Source organism: Lissotriton helveticus, chromosome 9, assembly GCF_964261635.1.
Source record: "Lissotriton helveticus chromosome 9, aLisHel1.1, whole genome shotgun sequence".
Taxonomy (NCBI): Eukaryota; Metazoa; Chordata; class Amphibia; order Caudata; family Salamandridae; genus Lissotriton; species Lissotriton helveticus.
In genome coordinates this window covers 836,453,433-836,475,495 of record NC_136070.1, presented here as the reverse complement: position 1 = coordinate 836,475,495, position 22,063 = coordinate 836,453,433, and the positions used below count along the sequence as shown (strand labels likewise).

At 45.0% G+C, this 22,063-nt stretch overlaps 1 protein-coding gene across 1 annotated transcript in view; it reads left to right on the top strand.

The window, feature by feature from the left end:
* LOC144783297 (putative transcription factor Ovo-like 1) overlaps positions 1-22,063 on the top strand; it is a 353,112-nt gene that overhangs the window by 201,991 nt on the left and 129,058 nt on the right. Inside the window, exon 3 of the mRNA XM_078662345.1 lies at positions 12,484-12,542. Within this exon, the coding sequence (XP_078518471.1) occupies positions 12,484-12,542 (59 nt within the window). The remainder of the gene's footprint in view (positions 1-12,483; positions 12,543-22,063) is intronic.

Sequence of the window (22,063 nt, the reverse complement as noted above, 5' to 3'; positions counted from 1 at the left end):
GAGCAAGTCGGTAATATAGGAGGCCTGCCGGGGGGGGCGTAATAGCTGTGCTAGGAGTTTGCCAGGTCTGTCACCCTCCCCGTGTTGTCTAGCTGCGTGTTGAGTGTGCAAGTAATGTAGTTCCCTGTCTGCGGCATCCCTGAAATCTTGCAGCAATCCCAGACGTTTGGCCTCCAAGGCGCCATCAGGGTCCGGGAGGCCAGAACTATCCAGCGCCGCAATGTCATTCTCGATACGAGACATGGTGGCGCGGATCTCGCGCAATGACCCAACGTATTTCGTGATGCATACCCCCCGGATGGTGGCCGTGAAACCCTCCCACAGTGTGGCCCATGTGTCGACAGTGCCGGAGTTAGGCTCAAAATAGCCCTCAATCGCCTCGCGAATGTCCTCCCTAAAAACCGGGTCAGCCAATGCCTTGCCAGGAAAGCGCCATTGTCTCTCGTACCCTCCCAGTCTAGGAACAAGCAGAGTCAGAAGTAGAGGAGAGTGGTCTGAAAAGGTACGGGGGAGCGTAGAGTGAATATCCACCCAACCCACCACACCCGGGGAGAGGAGCCAATAGTCAATCCTGGTGCTAGTATTATGATATCCAGAATGATGTGTGTAAGCGGGCGATTGGGGATGAAGCCGGGCCTCGATATCAATAAGGGGATAGTGTGCACACATGGTTGAGAGCACAGCACGGGAGCGGGGTTTGCAGTCCGGTGATGTAGAGGTGCTATCCCGTGCTGGGTCCATCAACAAAATAAAATCTCCACCTACCACCAACATGTCAGTGTCGATGCGTAGCAAATCGTCATGAAGACACTGGAGCGTGGCAGGGGAGTCAGTATTGGGCCCATACACTACAACAAAAGTAATCTTAAAGCCGAGAAGAGTCCCAGTGGCCACCACATATCTACCTTCTTTATCAAGAATGCAATCAGAGTGCACGTAAGGGACCCGTCGGTGCACTAAAATGGCCACCCCTCTCGCATACCTGCTGTAGTTGGCGAAGAACCTGTGCGCGCCCCAACCCCTGGCAACCATAGCGGAATCAGCCTGTCCCAGGTGTGTTTCCTGGAGGAACAACACATCAACCCCATGTCGGGCCGCATAGTTCAGGACTTGCTTCCGTTTTCTAGTGTCGCTGAGTCCCCGGACATTCCACGACATCAGCACCAGTTTGGACGGACCAGGTTGCTGGCCTACCCTAGCCATGCAAAACCGTACAGGATATCAGTGAACAGTCTTGTGTGTACCCGCCGCTACCCTCCCGCAAAACAGACATCTCTCGAAACAAAAAACAAAGCATGCACAGAAACATTCCAACTAATGCGTGAAACACCCTCCCCTACCCACCCACCACCCAGCCTCACGGAAACCCCACGGAGGCACCACCCGACCCAAAAAACAATACCAACAGTAGTAGAAAGAAGCAGGAGTCCAATGCAAATCCTGCAAAAGAAAAACAGTCTCAGAAATGAGCACCATACGGCTCGCGCCATGGGGGGAGGCAACGCTCCGCCGGGCAGACGCAACAATCAGGTCGACATTCAAATCATATCAACGTGTAAGGGCCCTGCCAGAGGAGTCGAGCAGCTAGCAGTGCAGTGTATTAACGAGTGGCCTATCGAAGAATAGGCAGAAGTCAGCCCTGCCCGCTTTCAGCAAAAAGGTCAGCGCTAGCCTGCGAGTCCATGTTCGTAGGGGATTGCTGCGCTCTGTCCGAGGACCGCGGAGACCCTCTGTTTTTATAGGCTAGGCAGAACTCCTGCACTTCGGTGGGGGAGTCAAAAATGCGAAACTTGCCATCGACGTCCACCCTCAGTCTGGCAGGGTACAGCATGCCATAGCGCAGTCCCAGCTTGCGCAGCGAGGCCTTAACACCGGTGTACTTACGACGGGCGTCTTGCACCATCATCGTGAAGTCAGGAAAGAAAGAAAGTACCCCACCCTGCCATTTCACCTCGCCCGCCTCACGAGCGGCCTTCAGGGCAGCATCCCTATCCCTAAAATTCATGAGCCTGGCAATGATGGGGCGAGGTGGCAGGCCCGGGGCAGGACGAGGGCCCAATGATCTATGCGCCCGCTCCACCACGAAGCTAGCTGTAAAGGTGTCCCTGCCAAACAATTCGATCAGGAGCTGCTCCACAAAAGTGTCAAAGCGGCCAGTGGCCGTCGTCTCCGCCACACCAAGAATGTGAATGTTATTGCGCCTACTGCGCGCCTCCAAATCCTCGTTCTTAATGGCCACCTCCTTGAGGATCTTCTCCACACGCTCCAGTTGTTTCAGCGTGGAAGTAGCGCCATCTTCAAGATCAGAGACTCGGGACTCAGCCAAATCCAGACGCCGGTCGTGAGACCGAATTTTCGCGCCCATCTCGGCCATCTTCTGATCAAGGGCGTCAAAGCGGGAGTCAATGGCCTTGAACCCCGCCCGCATCTCACCAAGCATTTCGGCCACCATCCCCGCCATGTCCGGTGGCGCAGGGCTAGCCGAAGCAGCAGGTCTGGCAGTCTGATTGTCGGCCGAGCAGACGGGGGGTTTATCGAAGCTGAGCTTCTTCTGAGCGGGGTCCTTCCGTCGCGTTGTGGCTGGTGGGCCCATCCTGCCACCAGCCGGCCGTTAGGATGAGGAGGCAGCAGCAGGAGCAAAGGTATGGGCAGCGCAGGGAACAGGCGTGTGTCGATGGCAAAAGACAACGGTGGGGGCGAGAATGTAGAGCCCCCACCAGACGGAGCTATGCGGGGCCGCCCTAGAGACCCCCGAGGGACCCCCCCCGCGCACCCCCCGCCACCCCCCGAACGCACCCCGGACAGCCGCCCGCCGCCCCCCGCCCGTCACCACCCAGTCCAGGCAGGCCCAGAAATCGAGGCCCCGGCTCCCGAGGCCGGACCAGGCCCGAAGGTCCGGAGCAGCACCGGGGGCCAAAAACCCCCACCAAAGGGACCCGCCCGGGACCAGCAACGGACCGGGGGGGGCACAACAGCAACCCGGATGCCAAGGGGGGGGCGCAGGAGCCCGAGGGAGACTCACCAGGCGCTCCGGCGCGTTAGGGTGCACGTCCGGCGGGACCCGACAGGCCCCACCACCCCTCCGCAAGCCTCAACGTCCACGCCGTCCTCCAGTCTCAGGCAGTGACCATCAGCACTCCACGGCCCCCGGCGGCAGAGGCGGGCATTTGCAGACCCCTGGCAGCGCCGGATCACATGGGAATGTCGCCGTCTTTCAGCCCGTCCGGCGGAGCTCTACAATCAGGCGGCCATCACGATCGCCTGCGTAGCCACGCCCCCACGGGGAGCACATTTTTAACCTTCTTTGTAACTCTTTTCCAGCTGAATACAATCCGGGAATAGTTTTTTTTTTTAAATCATCCACTTTGGCCGTTTTGGCACTTAAGTCCACTTTTGCGGATTTAGCGGGGTTACCTGGGGCCTTTTCTCCAACTCCCACAGTCCCCTCAGTAGCCGCATCCTCCTGCTGCCGAAGTCTTCCACGTGCACCTTTGGGAGGAATTACCCAGCGAAGGCTTGTCCCCCCTGAGCCTCCTGAACTTCCGTAACAGCACCAGCCCTCAGCCCAGCACTGGAGACCAATCAACGAAACCGCTCAGCGGTTGCGGTAAAGACCGGCACACTTCACCGCGGCCGCCGCAGACACGATCAGCATCCCCAGCGGTCAATCACAGGTGAGCTCTCAGCTAGCTTCTAAGCAGTTCTCACTCCGTGTCATTTCAGGCGTCCTTGTATGTCTTTCTCAAACTCCCGCTTCTCCTCCGCTCTAATCTGATAGTGTCTCCAGCGCTTTCCCCCAGGATAGCATTACGAGCCCTGGCATTGGCGAGTGACCAGCTTACACGTCCGCCCGCGCGGACTCCATCATGACTCTTTTTTCGAATGTACTGTATCTGAATAATGTGTCTGATTTGCTACCAATGTGGTTTTGTTCACTGAAAAATCTAATAAACTTGATTATCAAAAAAAACATGTCTTGACCCATATTTCTTTCTGCACAAAAGTATGTTTTCCATTTTCTGCTCATTTGTCTTTTCCTTGCAGGTACATTCACATGGTTTGTTAGTTTGAGAATAGATGTAACACTGTATTAGTGATAGAGAGAGAGAGCCCGAGAAGAAGACCTTGACAAGGAACATGGAGAACCAGAGCGTCAACTGAAAGTTTATATTTATCAATGTTGCAAGGAATTGCAGGTAATCAAGGATAATATCATTCCCAGGTTTGGCCTGGTATATTTGATGAATGTTGCAGCTCACGACATGAGAATGGAATGGACAATGGAGTCCCTGATGATGCAAATAGAGAGGCGTTGCTTTGGACATTTCCCCCGTAATAACTTGTGTTCACAGTGTCTGAGGATGTACCACTTTTCCTTTGGACTTTGAGAGGTTTAGACTTCTATACTTTCCCCTTTGGGTTAACACGGTGTCCCCTATCCCAAGAAAACTCTTGACCGAGCTTCTGAAATGAGGAAAACTTCCTGCACTTTCCCCCGCATTTTCCTGATTTTTAAGATCCTTTTAAGTTCTAAACCACGCCCAGTATTTTGGACTTAATTTAGATGAATTTTAGGCTTCACCCACATATAGAGGGAAGAACCAGAAACTCGTCTCTGAGCATCAAATTCTGTTATTAATGTATTTCTGTGACTGAAATTTTTGTCTGCCTTATTTTGGTACATCTTAACTTCTCTGATGAGGTTGGGTTAGCTAGTTGTTATTCTGTATTTTTAAAGCTTGGTATTGTTGACTACTAACTTGTAATAAGCCTTCTTAACTATAGTCACTGATTCCTGGTCCTTATTGTCCAACCAAATGGGTTGCACTGTTATCTAAAAAAATGATGCAATGCTAAGTCTCTTTATCTCTCAGTCGGTAAAAAAGGTCCACCGGATAGCAATGGTAAGAGGGTTGGCCCATTGCTGGAACAGTAATTTCTCTTTTTAACAAGAGCAAAGCCTACCAGGTATAACATGGAAGGTGTTTGCCATGAAAAAAATGTAGGATTACTGTGCTTGCTTTATCCCACATTCCATGTGCTCCCATATCCAGCCAGCTAAAAAACGGTGTTGGATCTAGCCCTGATCTCTTGACTGGGTGAGAGTACTCTGCTTAATTCAGAGACTCTGTCCATCACCACCCCTTGTTGTAAATAATTTTGTCCACCCTAAGCGTGGAAGGGTATACTCAGATGTGAGTCCCTTGCTCATTGCACCATCAGGATTCAAGCAAGCCGGGCCGAAGACGCCTGAAATGGCAGAAACCGGTAAAAAAAAACGGAAGCTTGTTTCCTTCCCAGTGTAAGAATTGGCGTTTGTAGTCTGGTCTGCCCTGTTCCCATGATGCACTGGGCCAGGGACAGACTAATTTGCATACAGCCAGGTTCTGAAACTGGGATGGTGCAATGAGCTAAAAAACGGTGTTGGATCTAGCCCTGATCTCTTGACTGGGTGAGAGTACTCTGCTTAATTCAGAGACTCTGTCCATCACCACCCCTTGTTGTAAATAACCCATATCCAGCCAGTAGCTCCTTTCACCAACAGGTTTGGAAAAATCAGGCTACACTTAATGAGGGCCGAAATGCTTGTACTCCGTGCCACAAACCCCAACTGGTGATTGTGTGGACAAAGCACAGTTCAGTCACCAAAATTCCAAGGATAGAGGATTGGCCTGCGATTACCTCACAAAGTTGACTACTTTGGTGCACGCTTAGGCCCTGAAAATTCTATTATTTGATGCTGTCAGGCAAAGTTAGTTGCACTTCTTGATATGTAGCCTTAGGCTATTTCAATTTTTTTAAGTGAGTGTGCAACTCGCTTAAAATGTCTCTTGAGATTCTAGTGGAGCACTTGCTTTCAATGAAAATGTCTCACATTTTCTGCTCAGACGTGTCTCCTGCAGGTATCTTAGAAGACACCTTTAGCAAGGTCTGTGCATACAGAAAAACAGTTACACATGGTACTGGCAACCCACATTGTGCTCTGAAAGCGTAATGTTGCAAATATTTTGTGGAATTTCGAAAAATGTTATGAAAAAATTACGCAGTTTGTCACACTCTCAGCAGGGGATAGGTGACTAGTAGACACCACAGAGAGTAAAGATAGGGCTTACATGATCATCCCGGTTTCCTTTATGTTTCTGCACTGCCTTCATTACCTTCATATCAGGTACATAATGGCAGAGCCCTTAGTACAAAAGGACAATCCAGAGGTAACAGCTGGTACCCTTGGTGGACTTTAATTGACGTCATAGCGAGCTATATTTATGGTAATGGACTATTACCGTAACCAGACGATGACGAGAGAAAATTATTTATTTATTTAATTTTCCCTTGTGGTCGTCTGTGGAATCCTCCCCACAACCCGGCCCCACCATTCTTACTTGCACGGGCCACCCCAATAGTGTGGTTAAAATAGCTTGGAAAATGGCTGACACACAGGTGATATCCTGGTAATGCATATAGCGTAACAATCACAGCGGGGTATTTATTTAACACTTAATACCACAACTCGTCATTTCTAAGTGCGTAATTAACAAGCGCTTCTGTCATCCGGATTAATCACGACGAGGCTGAGTTGCCTTTTTTGGCATTAACATTTGTGATATCTAGATCATTGAAGTTGTCAGCTGCAGAGATGTTTAATGCAGACGGATCCAAAATATTATGGATAATGGAAAATGTGGTCCATGATCCAGGCCATATATCGGGGAAGCAAGTTGTCGGATTAAAAAGCCACGAAGAACGTCACCCCGTTATCAAAAGGACGTGAATGCTGAAACACGCCTCTGATGTTTAAACGGGTGTTAAAAAAAAAACTCGAGACACACTATGGGGGAATCCAATTGAAACGGATTGTACCATCCGAGTATATAATACTTTCGGGCAGAACCGTAATATTACCTTTTGAAGTGAATAGAACATCGTCTTCTTTTAACCCCAACTCTAATAAGCGGATCAGGTTCTTCACTATACATTGGGAGTACCGCTCACTGAAGTGCTGTAGCACCGGTGAAATTAAAGCTGTGTTAAGGAGAATATACCTGTACTTGTCCTGATGAAGGTGGTCTTATTGAGAACTTACCACCTAAACTCGTTGACGCATAACCTTGTTGTTAAATTTGGACAATACAGCAGTTAACAGTGGCAGGGAATCAAGACCTGTGCCCTCCGCTGTATATAATGAATCCAAATTAATGTGGATATTACAGAGTTTATTGTCTATGTTTTCTCTCCTTCAGGAACATAGCGTTCATCGATAATTGTGTCATCTATATATTTGTTTTTAAAGTGTTTTTAACATTTGTGCTATGATATAAATTGTATGATTGAACTGCTTTTTTATATTTCTTTATTAATTAATTAAAGACATATATTTTGGATAATTTGGTTTTTATAAGTGCTTTAATACGTTCTGAGTGAAGGATGATATATGTTGGTTGGTTGAGTATTTGTGAAACGTGAATAACATAATATAGAATTTGACCAAAGGGAACCTTTTTTTAAGCTCCCTCATCTTGTTTTCAAGGATCCAAAATATAAACAATGCTTGAAACTAACAACAGGTGAGGGGGCTGACATTCCAAACTACAAAGAAGGAGGGATGTACCATACATTCAGGAGGGATCCTCCTGTGGTATAGAACGTTCCTTACTTAAAATATCACTGGTGTAAAAAAATAAAAAGACAGGCATCAGAAGCACTCACTTGTTCTTCACACAGACTGTGCTCCCATCCGGTCTTGTTTCCATTTTCACTTCACAGAAACCTGTATATTCTTCAGTCTCAAAGTGGCAACTTCTAAGCATAGGGCACAATAATCATGTATGGTGGCATTAATGCACAGGTAGGGCTGGAGCCGGACGTCGTTCCCAGAAAGAAAAATACATTTATACTCTGGAATATGGTATCCGGCTAAATATGTTCACCCAAAAACATAATTAGCTATAACCATGTCAATAGAAGCAGTGGCAAAGAATTATTAAAAATGTCTTGAACTGTATACCTTCAATGGCATAACTGGTACTGAAACATTCTGCTCTATAAATATTTCAGTTTCTATAAATAGGCATAGATAGATTATCTGCTGAACTCTAGGCCTTAGTCTGGAATTTAACAGACGTTAAATTCCAGCGTTAAGGCCGAGGTAGCGCGATTTTTTTTATCGCTGCACCTCCTTGTTAATATCGCGTAGCTGCCTTCGCGATATATTCGTGTGTTGTTTTCACAGCCATGCCTTCTTTGCATCTCATTAGCGATGCGAGGCGAGGCTGTGAAATAACGGGCTTTACATAAAAGAAACACGCGCTAGCGTGTCCTTGATGATATTGCGATATAATTATTGCCGCTTATCTCCCGAAAACGGACGCTAAAGCGGCGATAATTATATAGCCCTTGCTAATATGCCCCGAAATTCTTATCTGGAGTTGACTTAAAATTAAATGACAGGTGATGTATCGCTACACCAGGTAACCACTGCAGTTACTCTCACTATCAACCAATATCCAGAGAGAAACTCATTGTAATTGTAGTTAAGAAGCTTCAGTATCACTTGCAACATACAAATGTCCAGGTAATGGATCCATATGGAAACAAAGCTATATTTCAACTACCAGTAAATGTGAAAAACAGTCATTTGAGGGTTCAGTGATGTTGCTGGAGCAGTAAATAGTGATGTGATATGTGCTGATCCCACTGATGCCACTTTTGATGTATTTTTGGATGTCAATTGTATACTGAAATAATAAAAACTCCTGCAGATATACTGGAGATCCTACAAATACATATCCTCATAGCCTTGAAGAAGAAGACTACTATACACTTCTGACACACACAGCCCTTGGTAATGGATACATATAAAACAAGGAAGTAATTCTGCTGTTGTCAAACAGATGTGCAAAATGGCAATAATTTGCTATTTTATTGATGCCATCAATTATGTCATTTGCAATGCAATGCAACAAGTGTTACCAGTGATATCATTGATGGTATTATGTGATATGCATGTGACACTCTATTTCGGACCAGGAGAAATGGTATGGGGGTTATCGTTTTGTAGCTCACGATAATTGGTCTGGAATTTTAACTTTGTTTATTTATTTTTCTATGACCTTTTTTACAGGTTTTGAAAGTGTACACTACAAAACCAAAAACAATACATAAACTATGCTGTACATACATAAAGTTCACCGCTTCCGGCGAGTAGCCGGTGCCCTAAGCCAAAGAAAGTGTATTATCCATCAAGAGGGAAATCAGCCTTGTGAGCAATCCATTTTTCTCACATTTTCTCAAGTTTCTCCAGGCATCCACACGATTCATATATTCGGTTTTCTACCAAGGCACAGTAGTACATTGTGTGTGTCAATTCATCAATAGGTGTCAACTGCGGGGAGCGCCAGTATCTCTCTATGGGCTAGATGTAGGAAGCCAAATAGCGACCGCAAACGCCAAAATGTGCAGAATTTCAGCCTTTGCGATCGCAATTTGGCTTCGAGCAATGTAGGTAAGATGAAACCTTCTAGCAAAATACGGAATCGCAAAAATTACGATTCCTTATTTTGCGATTGCATTTAAGGAATCTCAAATTGCGATTCCTTAAATGCAATGTAAGTAGCACAAAAGAAAGTGCACTTTAGCCTTAAGGAATCGCTAATTACTACCAACTTCAAGTTGGTGGTAATTAGCGATTTTCTTTAAAAAAAAGGTCTTTTTTGTTTTTTTTAAAGTGCCATGTGGCACACATTCATACCCTTAGGGCATGTATGTGCGCCACATGTGCACACATGCACATTTCAGAGGTGCAACAGGGTGACCTTTTCGAACCCTTGCACCCTTGAAATTGCGCCCGGAATTTGCGAGTGCCTCTTGGTTACTCACAAATTGCTGGCGCAAAGCCTATTCATTCCTATGGGCCTCTAGGCCCATAGGAATGAATGGGATGGTATTCCTTGATTGCGAATCTCAATTTGCGATTCGCAATCACAGAATGTTAAGGAATCACAAATATTTTTGCGATTCCTACCTACATTCAATTTTGCAAGTCCTTAATAGGATTCGGTAAAAATCGCTATTAAGGACTTGCAAAATTGAATATACCTACATCTGGCCCTATGTCCCTTTTGCCAATGAGGAATCCCAGGACAACTAAGAATCTCACATACCAGCTCCCCCCCTGTTCATCCATCAGCCCAGGAAAGATCCGCTTCAGTTCGGGTGTTATTGCCCTGTCTGCAAACTGGCCCTATGTCCCTTTTGCCAATGAGGAATCCCAGGACAACTAAGAATCTCACATACCAGCTCCCCCCCTGTTCATCCATCAGCCCAGGAAAGATCCGCTTCAGTTCGGGTGTTATTGCCCTGTCTGCAAACTGGGAGAGTGTGGTGCAAATGTTCTGCCAGTACTGTTGTATATCAGGACACTCCCATATCGTGTGATAGAAGGTGCCTGGGGCTTGTCGACGTCTCAGGAATCGTGTATCTGAGTCATCCTTCAGCTTTTGTAGCCATATGGGCACAATGTAGGTATTTAAGTTAAATAAGCAGCAGCTTGGCGGGTATTGCCAGTACACTGGTGGCCCTCCGGGCATCCACCCTGTCATCCTCCTCCAAGGGACCCACATCGCATTCCCATCTGTCTCGTAGTGCCATCATCAGGTCAGGGGTATTAGTTACAAATATTCGACATATTATGGAAATGCTTTTCCTGACCATTTGTGACTCCATGACATGTGACTCAAGGGGATTCCATTGTGGGAGTGTGCTGTGAGTTCAGAGAGGCCTTGAGTACATGGCGTAGTTGTAAGCATCGAAAACAAATGTTATTTGTGCATGGAAGAAGTGTCAGCTAAGTGCTGGAATGTGCACATAGAATTGCCCTCCCAGACATCCCCCAGGATAGATATACCAATGTTGTTCCACATGCAAAACCTCCTGAGTACCACTGTGTGCTTGAGCTAGCTCCCAACCCACAGGGGTGCTACTGCTGTTGTTGCACCGTCCCACTTGATCTATTGCAGTGCCCGATGCCAACGTGAGAGATATTTGTTTTGAAGGTGGAGGGATGTGAGTGTATCAGAGTGTAAAGGAGGGAGAACAGGTCTTTATGCTCAAGAGCTGCTATGAAGGGATCATCTCTTCCTGAAAACCGCCAATCATTCACGGGGACCAGGTGGCTAGCCAAGTATTATAACTGTAGATCTGCGATTCCTAAGTCTCCATTGTATGGTTTCAGGACACATTTATGTAAGGAGTTGCTGGGATGCCCTCCAGCCCTAAGAATTGTTTCTGGGTCCACCTCCAAGTTGCAAAAAAGGTGGGTGAGTTATAATATGGCCAGCTTTGTAGCATATAAAGGATCCTAGGCAGTGCCATAATTTTAAATAAGGCTCCCCTGCCCACTATTTTTAGCTGGAGCGTCTCCCAATGATCCATGTCCTTCCGTATCTGATTTAATAAAGGGGGAGATATTAAGTTCCCATGCCTGTAGTTGGGAGAGGGCGACGTGTAGCCGTAGGTATTGAAGTGCTCCATCGCCCATTGTATGGGGTAGGTGGCCCTAATGTCTAGCTGTGGGTCAGTTACAGGGATGTGAGTGGACTTCGGCCAGTTCATGGTGGGACTGTGCCCATTGTGTACATTTTAAAAATTAATAGGAGACGGGAGATAGATTTTGGGGTTGCTAATAAAAAGTAGGAGGTCATCAGCATACAGTGACACCCTGTCCTCAGCGCTGTCAGAATAAGTTAGGGCACATAGTGAGGGTTAACCATTTTAGCTACATTTCTTTTGAGAGCGGAATTGGTTTGCAGGAGTTCTAAGTGGAGATTTTGGAATGAAAACAGATGTTACCAGACATAAAAATGAACCAGAGAGAACAGCAAAGAGCTTTTACAGGTTTTTCCCCTGAGGAGCTGATGGACAGACAGGCTGAGAGGAATCTGAAGCTGCAGCTGGCTCAGCTGGATGCAGAGGAGAGAAAAGCTGAGGCTAAAAGAACATTGGAGGAGAAAAGGGTCTTGTTGGCTCATTAAGTGACTGTCAAGAAGGTGGACTTGAATGCCAAATGGCTGCTAGAGTGGAGCAAAAATGGTAGGATCAAAACTGTGCCTGGCGCAGAAGAAAGACTCCATATATCCAGAGACTTTCCTGGCTTTAAGGAGCGGGTGATTAGACAAGTTGTTTCAGGCATATGAAGTAGCTCTAGAGGTACAGGGGAGCTCTGGAGAGGATTGGGGAGCTGGCCTTTGGTGATGGAAGGGACGCCCTCCTGGCCCTAGAGAAGGGGAAGATGTTGAGGTATCCCATCATGAAGAAGGCCCTTGTCAGTAGGTATGAACTCACCCCAGAGGAGTGTAAGTTGAAATACAGGGGCAGTCAGAAACTGTGTCAGCAGTCCTAAGAGAATTTTGAAATGTGTATAAAAAGTACTGTTGTTTTTTTAAAATGGTTTTTCTAACAGTTTTATACTTTTTCTTTTTTTCAAAGAGAAATGGGAAGAGGGAATTGGCTTCAGACTTTTAAAAACATGAAGGCTCAACTGGGAGGTAAGAAAATAACTTAATATTTCTGCTAACTGTTTCCACATCTACATGATTGGAAACACAGTACTTGCTGTTCAATCCTTTTTTCAAAAGTGTCTTTTGGAATGCTACATGTCAGTCAATCAATCAATAACTTTATTCAGATAAAATATATCCATGAAAGATGCGAGCACATGCAGTAAATGAATACATACACAGTCATAAAATCTTAAAAACAAACATGATTCTTCAGTAAAGTGCAAACTATAAAGAGCAATTATGGAGTGTTCATTGAGATGCGGGGTCTAACTGCTATTTTCAAAGAGGTGCCCACGCAAATTATTAACTCATCCTCGCCCAATGCAAAGATGTTTTTTTAGGCGTCTCTATATTCAATGTATGATTATTATTTTTTTAAATAGGAGCAGAAATGATTTAATATATGGTTCATAGAACTTACAAAAAAGTAAGAAATGTAGTAGGGTTTGGCCTGAATGGCCGTTACGTGGGCAAGGAATAAAATCAAGATTCACTTGAAAGTCCAGAGGAAATCATAGTAGATACTTGACAGTGCCAGCTCTTAAGTGGAACAGAACACCAAGCTCCCATCAACCTAAAGGTTTGGTCAGGTACCTGGGCAAGTATCGTTCATTCTCAATATTCAGGTAAGCAACTATGCAAGATTTACTGGACTCCATGGCTAATGTATCCTCGTTATAGTGCCTGTACAGGGCGGCCTACCACTCTTTTTCTTTCCAGTGTGTAGATAGTTACACCATTGACAACACCTTTGTCTCACGAACATCCTATAGGGCTGACTTATACTTGCCATCATGTCAAAAACATTTCCATAACTGACCTTGTGTAAACTGGATCTCACCTCTGCTAGCCAAGGAATTTCCACACCTTTCGCACATTTACGACAGTCAACTATGATCTCTCTAGTAAGGGAGGCTGCCTTGTTTTTCCATATGGTTAAACAAACTAAAGCAGGGCTCGCTCTAATATAATATTTGATATAATGTAGCTTTAGTTCACTGTGGCACACAAATTGGGGAGAAGAGATTGGAGTGCCCAAAAGCTTGGGGCAGAACCTATTCTCCTCGTACTGAATGTTATTACATTTGGCAATACCCCAAACCTCTGCAACATAGGTTGCTGTAGGTGTACACTGAGTGATTTTTTTTTTTTACATAGGTGATATAGCCCGCCCCCCCCTTAGGTTGGGTCAAGCTAAGTATTGTGTTAACTGACCTAGAAAACCTGGTCCTGCAATATGCAGAATGGTCTGTCCACAGACCGTTAGCAGCAAAAACCAAACCCAGGTAGGAACAAGTGCTTGTGCTCAGTAAACTCTGATCGCCGACATGGAGGACATTCAAAGTGTGCTTCGTTGGCCCACAAGCCATTATAAAAGATTTTTTTAAATTAGTACACTAATCTAAAGAGGCCATAAAATCAACGAAACCTCGTACTAAAAGGTGCAAGACTTTATGGGTGCGGCCCATTAAGACTGAATCATCAGCATTTAATAGAGATGGGAGTATAAACCCATTAATTCTTGGCACATCATTAGTGAGCGTCACCAAAAACGTATGTAAATTATTAATATAAAATAAAGAGTTGTGGGGCCAGAACACAACCCTGCCGTACCCCTCTAAAATCAGCAATATCATTGGAAACGTCCGCCTGGGTGTTAATTCTAATTGTAGCTGTCATGTTTCGATGTAAATAGGCTAAGAATTGCAGTATTGTCTCATCCATTCCAGTTTCCAACAGGACAGACCATAACCACGATATATTAACAAAATCAAATGCGGAGGTCAAATCCATAAATGGCAGGTATATTGGTGAGAGCTGGGGGATTGTGTATATCCTGATTGTCAAATTTAAATTAAGGCACTGTTCTATTGTTCCCACCTTATTTCTAAAGCCCAGTTTGCAGGGGTGCAAAATAGAGTTCTCCTCTGCCCAGTCTTTGATCTTATTGTATAGAACCCTACCCAGTATTTTCAAAGTTGTATTGGGGAAATGGGCCTATGGCAACACGGTGGAGAACGATGACCCTTTTGAAAAATTGGTACAATAATAGAAGTCCACTATGTGCTTGGCAACAGGGAGTTGACTAAATTGTTAAAAACATTAAGCAAGAGGGGGGCCCAAATAAAAGGATTCTGTTTAATAAGGTCTATTGGCACCCCATTTGGTCCCATGGCCTTATTGCCTATGCTCTGAGTTATAGCTTCCTCCACTTTAAAGAGATATATTGCAACTCCCTTAGGGTTTGGCAGCTTGAGCGTTTCTTTATCATGCAGCGGGACTGTATATATTGCTGAAAAATGTGTCTTCCAGGCCTCACTAGTTATATTACAACTTATCTGTAAAAGAACTTGGCCCACCGCTCCACATTTCTTTTATGGCAGTCCAAAAAACTTGCCATTCTTTAGGCATGCGGTATTGACAAGCGAGTCCCATTGAAAACCAATATTTCTTCCCTCTTTAATGAAATCACCACTTTTTCCTTAATATTTGTACTGTCTGAGAGCACCTTGGGTTCGCACAAGGGCACTACACAACTGTTGGTTTACTACTGAGCATTCATGCTTAAACCATCTGGGAGTGCGACATAAGGAGCGAAAAGTTTCATTAGTTTAGTCCGGATGGTCAAACAAAGATTAGAGAATGCAATAACTGCATCAGGATTAGGTTCAGCCGTTGCCAAACAAACCTCAAACAGTTCAAGGTTCTCCCATCCCACTTTGTTAAATGGTTGCTCCGGGTCAACCCCTCGCCACACCAATCGGAGATTATCTGTGGAAGATTTTAAATTCCATTCGCCACACTCAATTTTGTATTCAGGCTTAGGCAACAATTTAAAAGCCACTTCTATTGGGTTAAGGTCACTATACAATGTTGGAACGACTGCCATTCAATAAAAAATCCTCTAAATTAGGAGAGATACAAAAACAATCAATTGATGTGGCACACTCCCTTCCTCTAAATGTCAGGAGCAATATATCACTATTAAAAGTGGCTGCAATATCCATAATATTTCTCAAATTATGGGTCTTCATACGTTCCATCAACTCTGCACCCCTGTTGCAAAATGGAGCTCAAAGAACTGTTGATGAACAGAATGCAGAACAATGTCATACATTCACCCCAGTACAGAGATCTGGGCCTAAATCCATCGTTTTTTGCTCACCATGCCATTCCAGTTTAGACCCAGCCATATGCAAATCAGTCTTGACCCTGCACCCAATGGGAACAGTCCAGCCCGAACTGCCAGGCCAGGTCCTCCCTGGACTGGAAACAAGCATCCTAGGACCGGTTTCATGGTTTCACCCCTCTTCAGCTAGGATAGCTTGATTCCAGTGGCATGGAGAGCAAGGGACTCACATCTGAGCATACCCGTCCCACTTGGGGTGACAAATGCAAAAAGAACTATTGTTGGACAGAATGTTGAACAATTTCATACATTCACCCCAGTACAGAGATTTGGGCCTAAATCCATAGTTTTTTTGCTCACCGTGCCATTCCAGTTTGGACCCAGCCCTTTGGTATCGCTTTGTTTGCCCTAAGTTGGCAGGATATGCCCAGACATGGGTCCCTTGCTCACTTTGCCACTGGATTCAAGCTAGCCTGGCTGATGACGGCTGATTAGCCAGAAACCGGTCCCAGGAACCTTGTTTCCAGTCCAGGGAAGACATGGCTTGGCAGTTCGGGCTGGACTGTTCCCGTGAGGCACAGGGTGAGACTGATATGCATATGGCCATGTCTGAACTGGGGTGGTGGAGTGAGCTAAAGAATGTTGATGTATTAAACCCTGATCAGTTGACTGGGGTGAGTGTTTGATTTGCTCAAGCGCTCCGTCCATCATCCCCTTTGGTATCGCAAGTTGGAGCTCTGCTAAAATTACTACAACGAGAATCCATTCCTGCCAATTTAGCAATAAAATTGCCACCCAGATAGATACCTGCTGTATTATCAAAAGCTATTGTATTTCTTAGTCCAGTAATATAATCAAAAAGATTAATAAAATTAGTATTAGGTTTGTTATAGAAATCGTTATTATAAAAATTAAGCAGATAAAGGGTCATACCTCTTTTAAATCTTAAAACTTGAAAATTGTCATTATGGGTAGGTATAATCTTGGTACAGCCCCCTGCATTACTGTTCACCCATATTGCTAAGCCACCAGTGCGTCTGGGTAATTAGGCAAGAATGTTGTAACACTCAAACCCTTCAAGATGGATATTTTTGGTGGTCCAAGTTTCCTGAAACATTAAGATATCATATTGCCTAATTATCTGAAGCCAATCATCTAAAATTATCTTTAATTGTAGGCCATCCACGTTCCAGACTAATATTTTCATAACCTGGCTGTTATGTGCCGGAACCCCTACTGTGACTGTTAAGGAATGTTCCAAAGTTGTGTGTGGTAAATGCGCAAATAGTGAATCACCCTCCCCATCAGGAATTGGAAACAGTCAATCCTGTGCTTCAAGGTCGTTTAATTCTGCAAACCTATTCTGGTTGACTAAAGGGGATGTTCCAGACTGGATACATCTAGGACATGGTTTATAGAAATATTCCAGTGGAAGTGACCAGATTTGAGTATATCTTCCAGCAGGGATTTCCTAACGATTCAATAATGCCCTTACCATAGCAAGTCTGAAGTTTATTACAACACAATCACCTTCAATATTTTTCAGCTCATCATCCACCCACCCTACTCTCCTCGCCATAATTACTTCGTTCATATTTAGGGCGCAAAACTGTTTATACTTAGATAGCCAATCAGCACATTTATTGTGTAGTTCGGCCCAAGATTCCTTCTGCTGTGTCTCGAGTGGGGGCACACCTGCAGCACCAACACATAAGGGCAGGCAGCTGGAGGGAGACTCAACACATCTGGGTTAGTTTTGGGGCTAGACCCACTTGATGGATAGTTGGGGAGCAGTTGACGAAAGATAGCACTGTTACTTTTACTTGGTATTTCTAGGCGGTGGTTAGATGTAGGTGCAGGATTAAAACCAGTTGCAGGCCTAGAAGGGCTAAAGAACTCAACTTAAGAGGACCACCCCCATCTAAGGTGTGCAGGTGAGCACTACAAAAAAGATTGTGCGGAACCGTAACATTTAGGGTCGATCGAGCATCTTGTTGTGTACATCTTTTGGGAAGAGGTGCAGTAAGGGGACCTCCTAGGGGACGATGATTTAAATTAGCAACACAGTCTGTGGGCGCAACACTTGTCAAGTGACGCAGTACCCCTCCTGCCTTGGCATCATAAGTGGTCATGTTAACAGCCACTTCATGATTGCAAAGTCTATTCATTAGAGTTTCCAGGTTAGTCAAGCTGTGCAACAGGTGTGTACGCTTTTTGTCTAGTAAGTCACCAACATAGGGGCATAGTATGCTGTTGAAAAACTGCTTTACATCAGGTAACTCAGGAATGGCTTCTGTTTGAGTACCACAGGATTGAGTAATAATATCATTCAAAGATTTATGCATTGGATCGGGGTTCAATCCTGGGTGTATCCAGGAAGTCAAGTCACTTTGTGATGCACCCGTGTGTGGGGTATGTTTCCTCTTGGTGCAGATGGGTTTTCCTAGTGCCCCTTTGCGTTTTGCAGCACTAGCCACAGGTACAAGAGGGGCTGCCATAATATGTTGGGTCGGAGGGAATCAACATTCAAGGACAGACCCATTAGTTTGTGAGACAATAACAGTATGCAGGGGGCGTTACCATCATGTTGAGGGGTTGGTGTAGCATCACAGCATAGCTTAATAGGTGATACCTCACATCCCAAAGACAAGCTATGCTTTGTGAGCTCTATCTCACCGGATACTATATTAACCCCCCTCGTCAACATACTGTTGATGGTAACAGAAGGCCGCACGGTACTATTAGAGCTAGTAGTTGAGGTTAATGGGCCATTTCTTTCCCACGTAGTTACTTCACATAGCAGAACTCTCACCTTATCTTCTTGCTGCAGGCTTGACTTAAATCAAAGAGGGGGGCCCAGTTCAGCCTCTCCTGCTCTGCCGGAGTCCACCAGCAAATTTGTTCAGTGCCTCCGGGCGTGGGTGTGACGGCGTCAGTAAGCGGCTGCTGCTGTAATTCCTCCTGGGGCATGTAGTCTGCCCCGAATGAGCAGCCAAGCAGCAAGAAGTCCTGCACTGCGGGAGCCCACCAGCCAATTTGTTCAGCACCTCCAGGTGCGGGCATGATGCCGTAAGTAAGTGGCTGCTCCCACGATACCTCCTAGGGCGTGTAGTCTGCCCTCAATTAGCAGCCAAGCAGCAATGAGTCCCTGCTACATGCAATATACTGTTCTAAGAAAGCAAGTACAGACTCATCTGTGTCCGCACCTCTTGCTTGGTACTCCTTTTGCAAAAAGAAAACATACATTTCTCCAAGAAGTATAATTTTTTTTAAATGTTTGTTGCAGATGAAGGACAGTGTAACTTCAAATCTGTGGTTAAAGTACCTGCAAAAATTGTACAGATGCTACAACTGAGTTCCTTTAGTGTCTTGAATTTGATGTCTTAAATGTTACAGATTGTTTGTGTGAAAAAAGTTATGTAAGTTATCCATATATATTCTGCACAGCTCAGAGTTAGAAACCAAGGGCCCTATTTTGATGTCGATCAGGAAACCTTCGAACTGTGGTCGGAGGATTTCCAACCGACATCTTTTGTTTAACTTTCGGCCACGGAATTACAATGTTGGCGGTGGAAAGTGAAACCCAGGGGGTCATTCCGACTGACTTCTGATGGGTTCAAGGAGCCCGTCGGCCAGTCGGAACCGGCACGCAATTCCTTAAGGATGGCGTTTCTGTCGTCTGGATTATGATGTCGGTCTCCGACAGGCTTCCCATGTCAAGCTTTCCAACATGGAAAGCCTGTCAGAACGCAACTTGGTGGCTCCTAGCAGGGCCCCCTTTCCTCCAAGGCTTCTGGTTAGGGGCTGAGGGGGCAGCTATGGTGCCCCCTGTTAATCCCTGCACCGTGTGGCAGGCACCTTGAGGGATTAACTGAATCTCCCATTTCTCCATGGGAGCTTGTGCTACTGCCGGTTTACGGCCACGGCACAAGCTCCCATAAAGAAGTGTGAGTATGCGACCACACCATGTACAGTCACAATGTAACGGCCGTGTCGGACTGCCGACCGGAGGTTGGTCAGTTCCGAGACCGCAGCGATGTCAGGCAGACGTAAGTCCACTCGACATAGTAATCATGCCCCAAGGTTTGTTTCGTACAAACTTTATGATTAGTGTATAGAACATGAGAACAGAAACAAGGGAAAATGCACCCACAGGGGATATTTTTATAATGACCTGTATGTGGCATTTTCAAAAAGTGAGTGAGCATTTCACTTTAATTTTTGACTGTGGATTAAAATGACTGCAACTGATGGTGGTTCTCCCAAGGGTGTTGTACATGTGGACTAACCTACTGCACCTAGTTTGTCCCTCATTATTTTGTTATGGCCCCTTTTTAGGTCGAGCTGGAGATGCATCCGAAGGATGCATGTCCATGCTCGATACCTATTGTCAGCCATCAATTGGGAATGGGGGACAGGAGGGTGGCACGAGCTTCTCCGAGCTTCTCTGAGGGATTTGGCTGCGTGCACGCGCTTTTGTTGCAAGTTTTGTAGAGCTGTTGTGTGGGCGTTCTTTCAGTTTCGTTTTTTTTTTCTTTTCAGAGCGCGTGGAGTGCTGTCCGCTGTTGTTCTGTCACATGCAGTATCTTCAGCACATTTAATTTGCATCGCAAACAAAACAGCTTGCAGCCGGCCGCTTTCAAGCCTCTAACATTTCAGCACATTTGTACGTGCTGCTTTTCTCAATTAAATGTTTACGCATTACATGTCACATGCAGTATCTTCTGCATATTTAATTTGCATCGTACAAGGGCACACATTCATTTTGTTACGCAGGGGGAGATTAATTGATTTGCCTAGAATCACGGGCACACATTAATTTTGTGACGCACGGGGAGATTAATTGATTTGCCCAGAATCAAAGAAGTCTTTTTGTTGGCATTACTGAGACTCAAACTAGGTTAGGGCACACATTCATTTTGTTAGGCACCGGGAGATTAATTGAGTTGCCCAGAATCACAGAAGTCTTTTTGTTAGCATTACTGAGACTTGAACTGATTTTTTCAGGCATGAAGTCGGGCGCTTTCAAGCCTCTAACAATTCAGCACATTTGTACGTGTTTCCTATCGTATTTCACCTTTGTATTTAGAACTTTCAGCCATTGCATTTTCCTCTATCACACCTCTAACAATTCAGCAATTCAGTACGTATTCCCTATCCCATTTCGCCTTTGTATTTGTTCGCTTTGCTTACACCTACGCAGTTTAGTCCAGCACACCCTTCCCCCAGCCTGGAGCCATTTGCTTGCATTTAGGCACTTGAAGACATCCTTTCCCCCACCCTACAGCCATTAACACGGTTTCGTCTTTCATTAGATAAAAACTGTTACAAATCACAGGGACACTTTACAAGATGCTTAGCAGGCGTCACCATGTCTGCTTTCAGTTTAGGAACAGTTAGCAAATGTTCAGCTTATTCGCCTTAAGCAAATAAAGTGTCACGATTTAATCAAAATGTAAAAAGAGAACTTAAAGATGCTTCATGTGAAGTCTTTATAAAAGTGTGCCGTCGGCGCGAGAACTAAAGTTTAAAACTGCTCCATGTGAAGGTTTTTATAAAAGCTTGCTGTTTGAAAGTACGATAGCCAATGCTTTCACATAATGTATTTTTCTATACTGGGAAGGTGCTGTTAACTACACATTCATTTTGTTAGGCACGAAGAGATTAAGTAATTTGCCCAGAATCACAAGAGGCTTTTTGGCGACATTACTAAGACTGAAACTGGATTTTCAAGGCTGAAGTTGAGCGCTTTTTACGCATTACATGTCACATGCAGTATCTTCAGCATATTTATTTTGCAAATTTTAGTGCAGCATATGTAATTTGCATCACACAAGGGCATACATTCATTTTGTTAGGCACGGGGAGATTAATTGATTTGCCCAGAATCACAGTTGATATACTGCCAAATAGACCTGCACTCAACGTAGTATCACAGTGCTTTACATAGCACCAGTTACGTTATACAAGTGCACACGTTCATTTTGTTAGGCACGGAGAGATTAAGTGATTCGCCCAGAATCACAGTTGATATAGCGCCAAATAGACCTGCACTCAACGTAGTATCACAGTGCTTTACATAGCACCAGTTACGTTATACAAGGGCACACATTCATTTGGTCGGTAATTATAATACATTAGCGTTCAAATAGCCTTTGTCAATATTTACTTAGTGCCGTACAAATGCGCCATGACTACAAACTCAGCCGTACTGCAAAACAAGTCTTATATACTTTAATCTGCCTCAGAACAAAAAACGCAGCTATGATACTTTCTTAGACACAGGCTAGCAGCGTAGCTGGTGCTTTATAATATTAATTAATACCACTCAGATACTAGTCTTGCATACAACTAAAATTTGGTCAATGAGTTACGT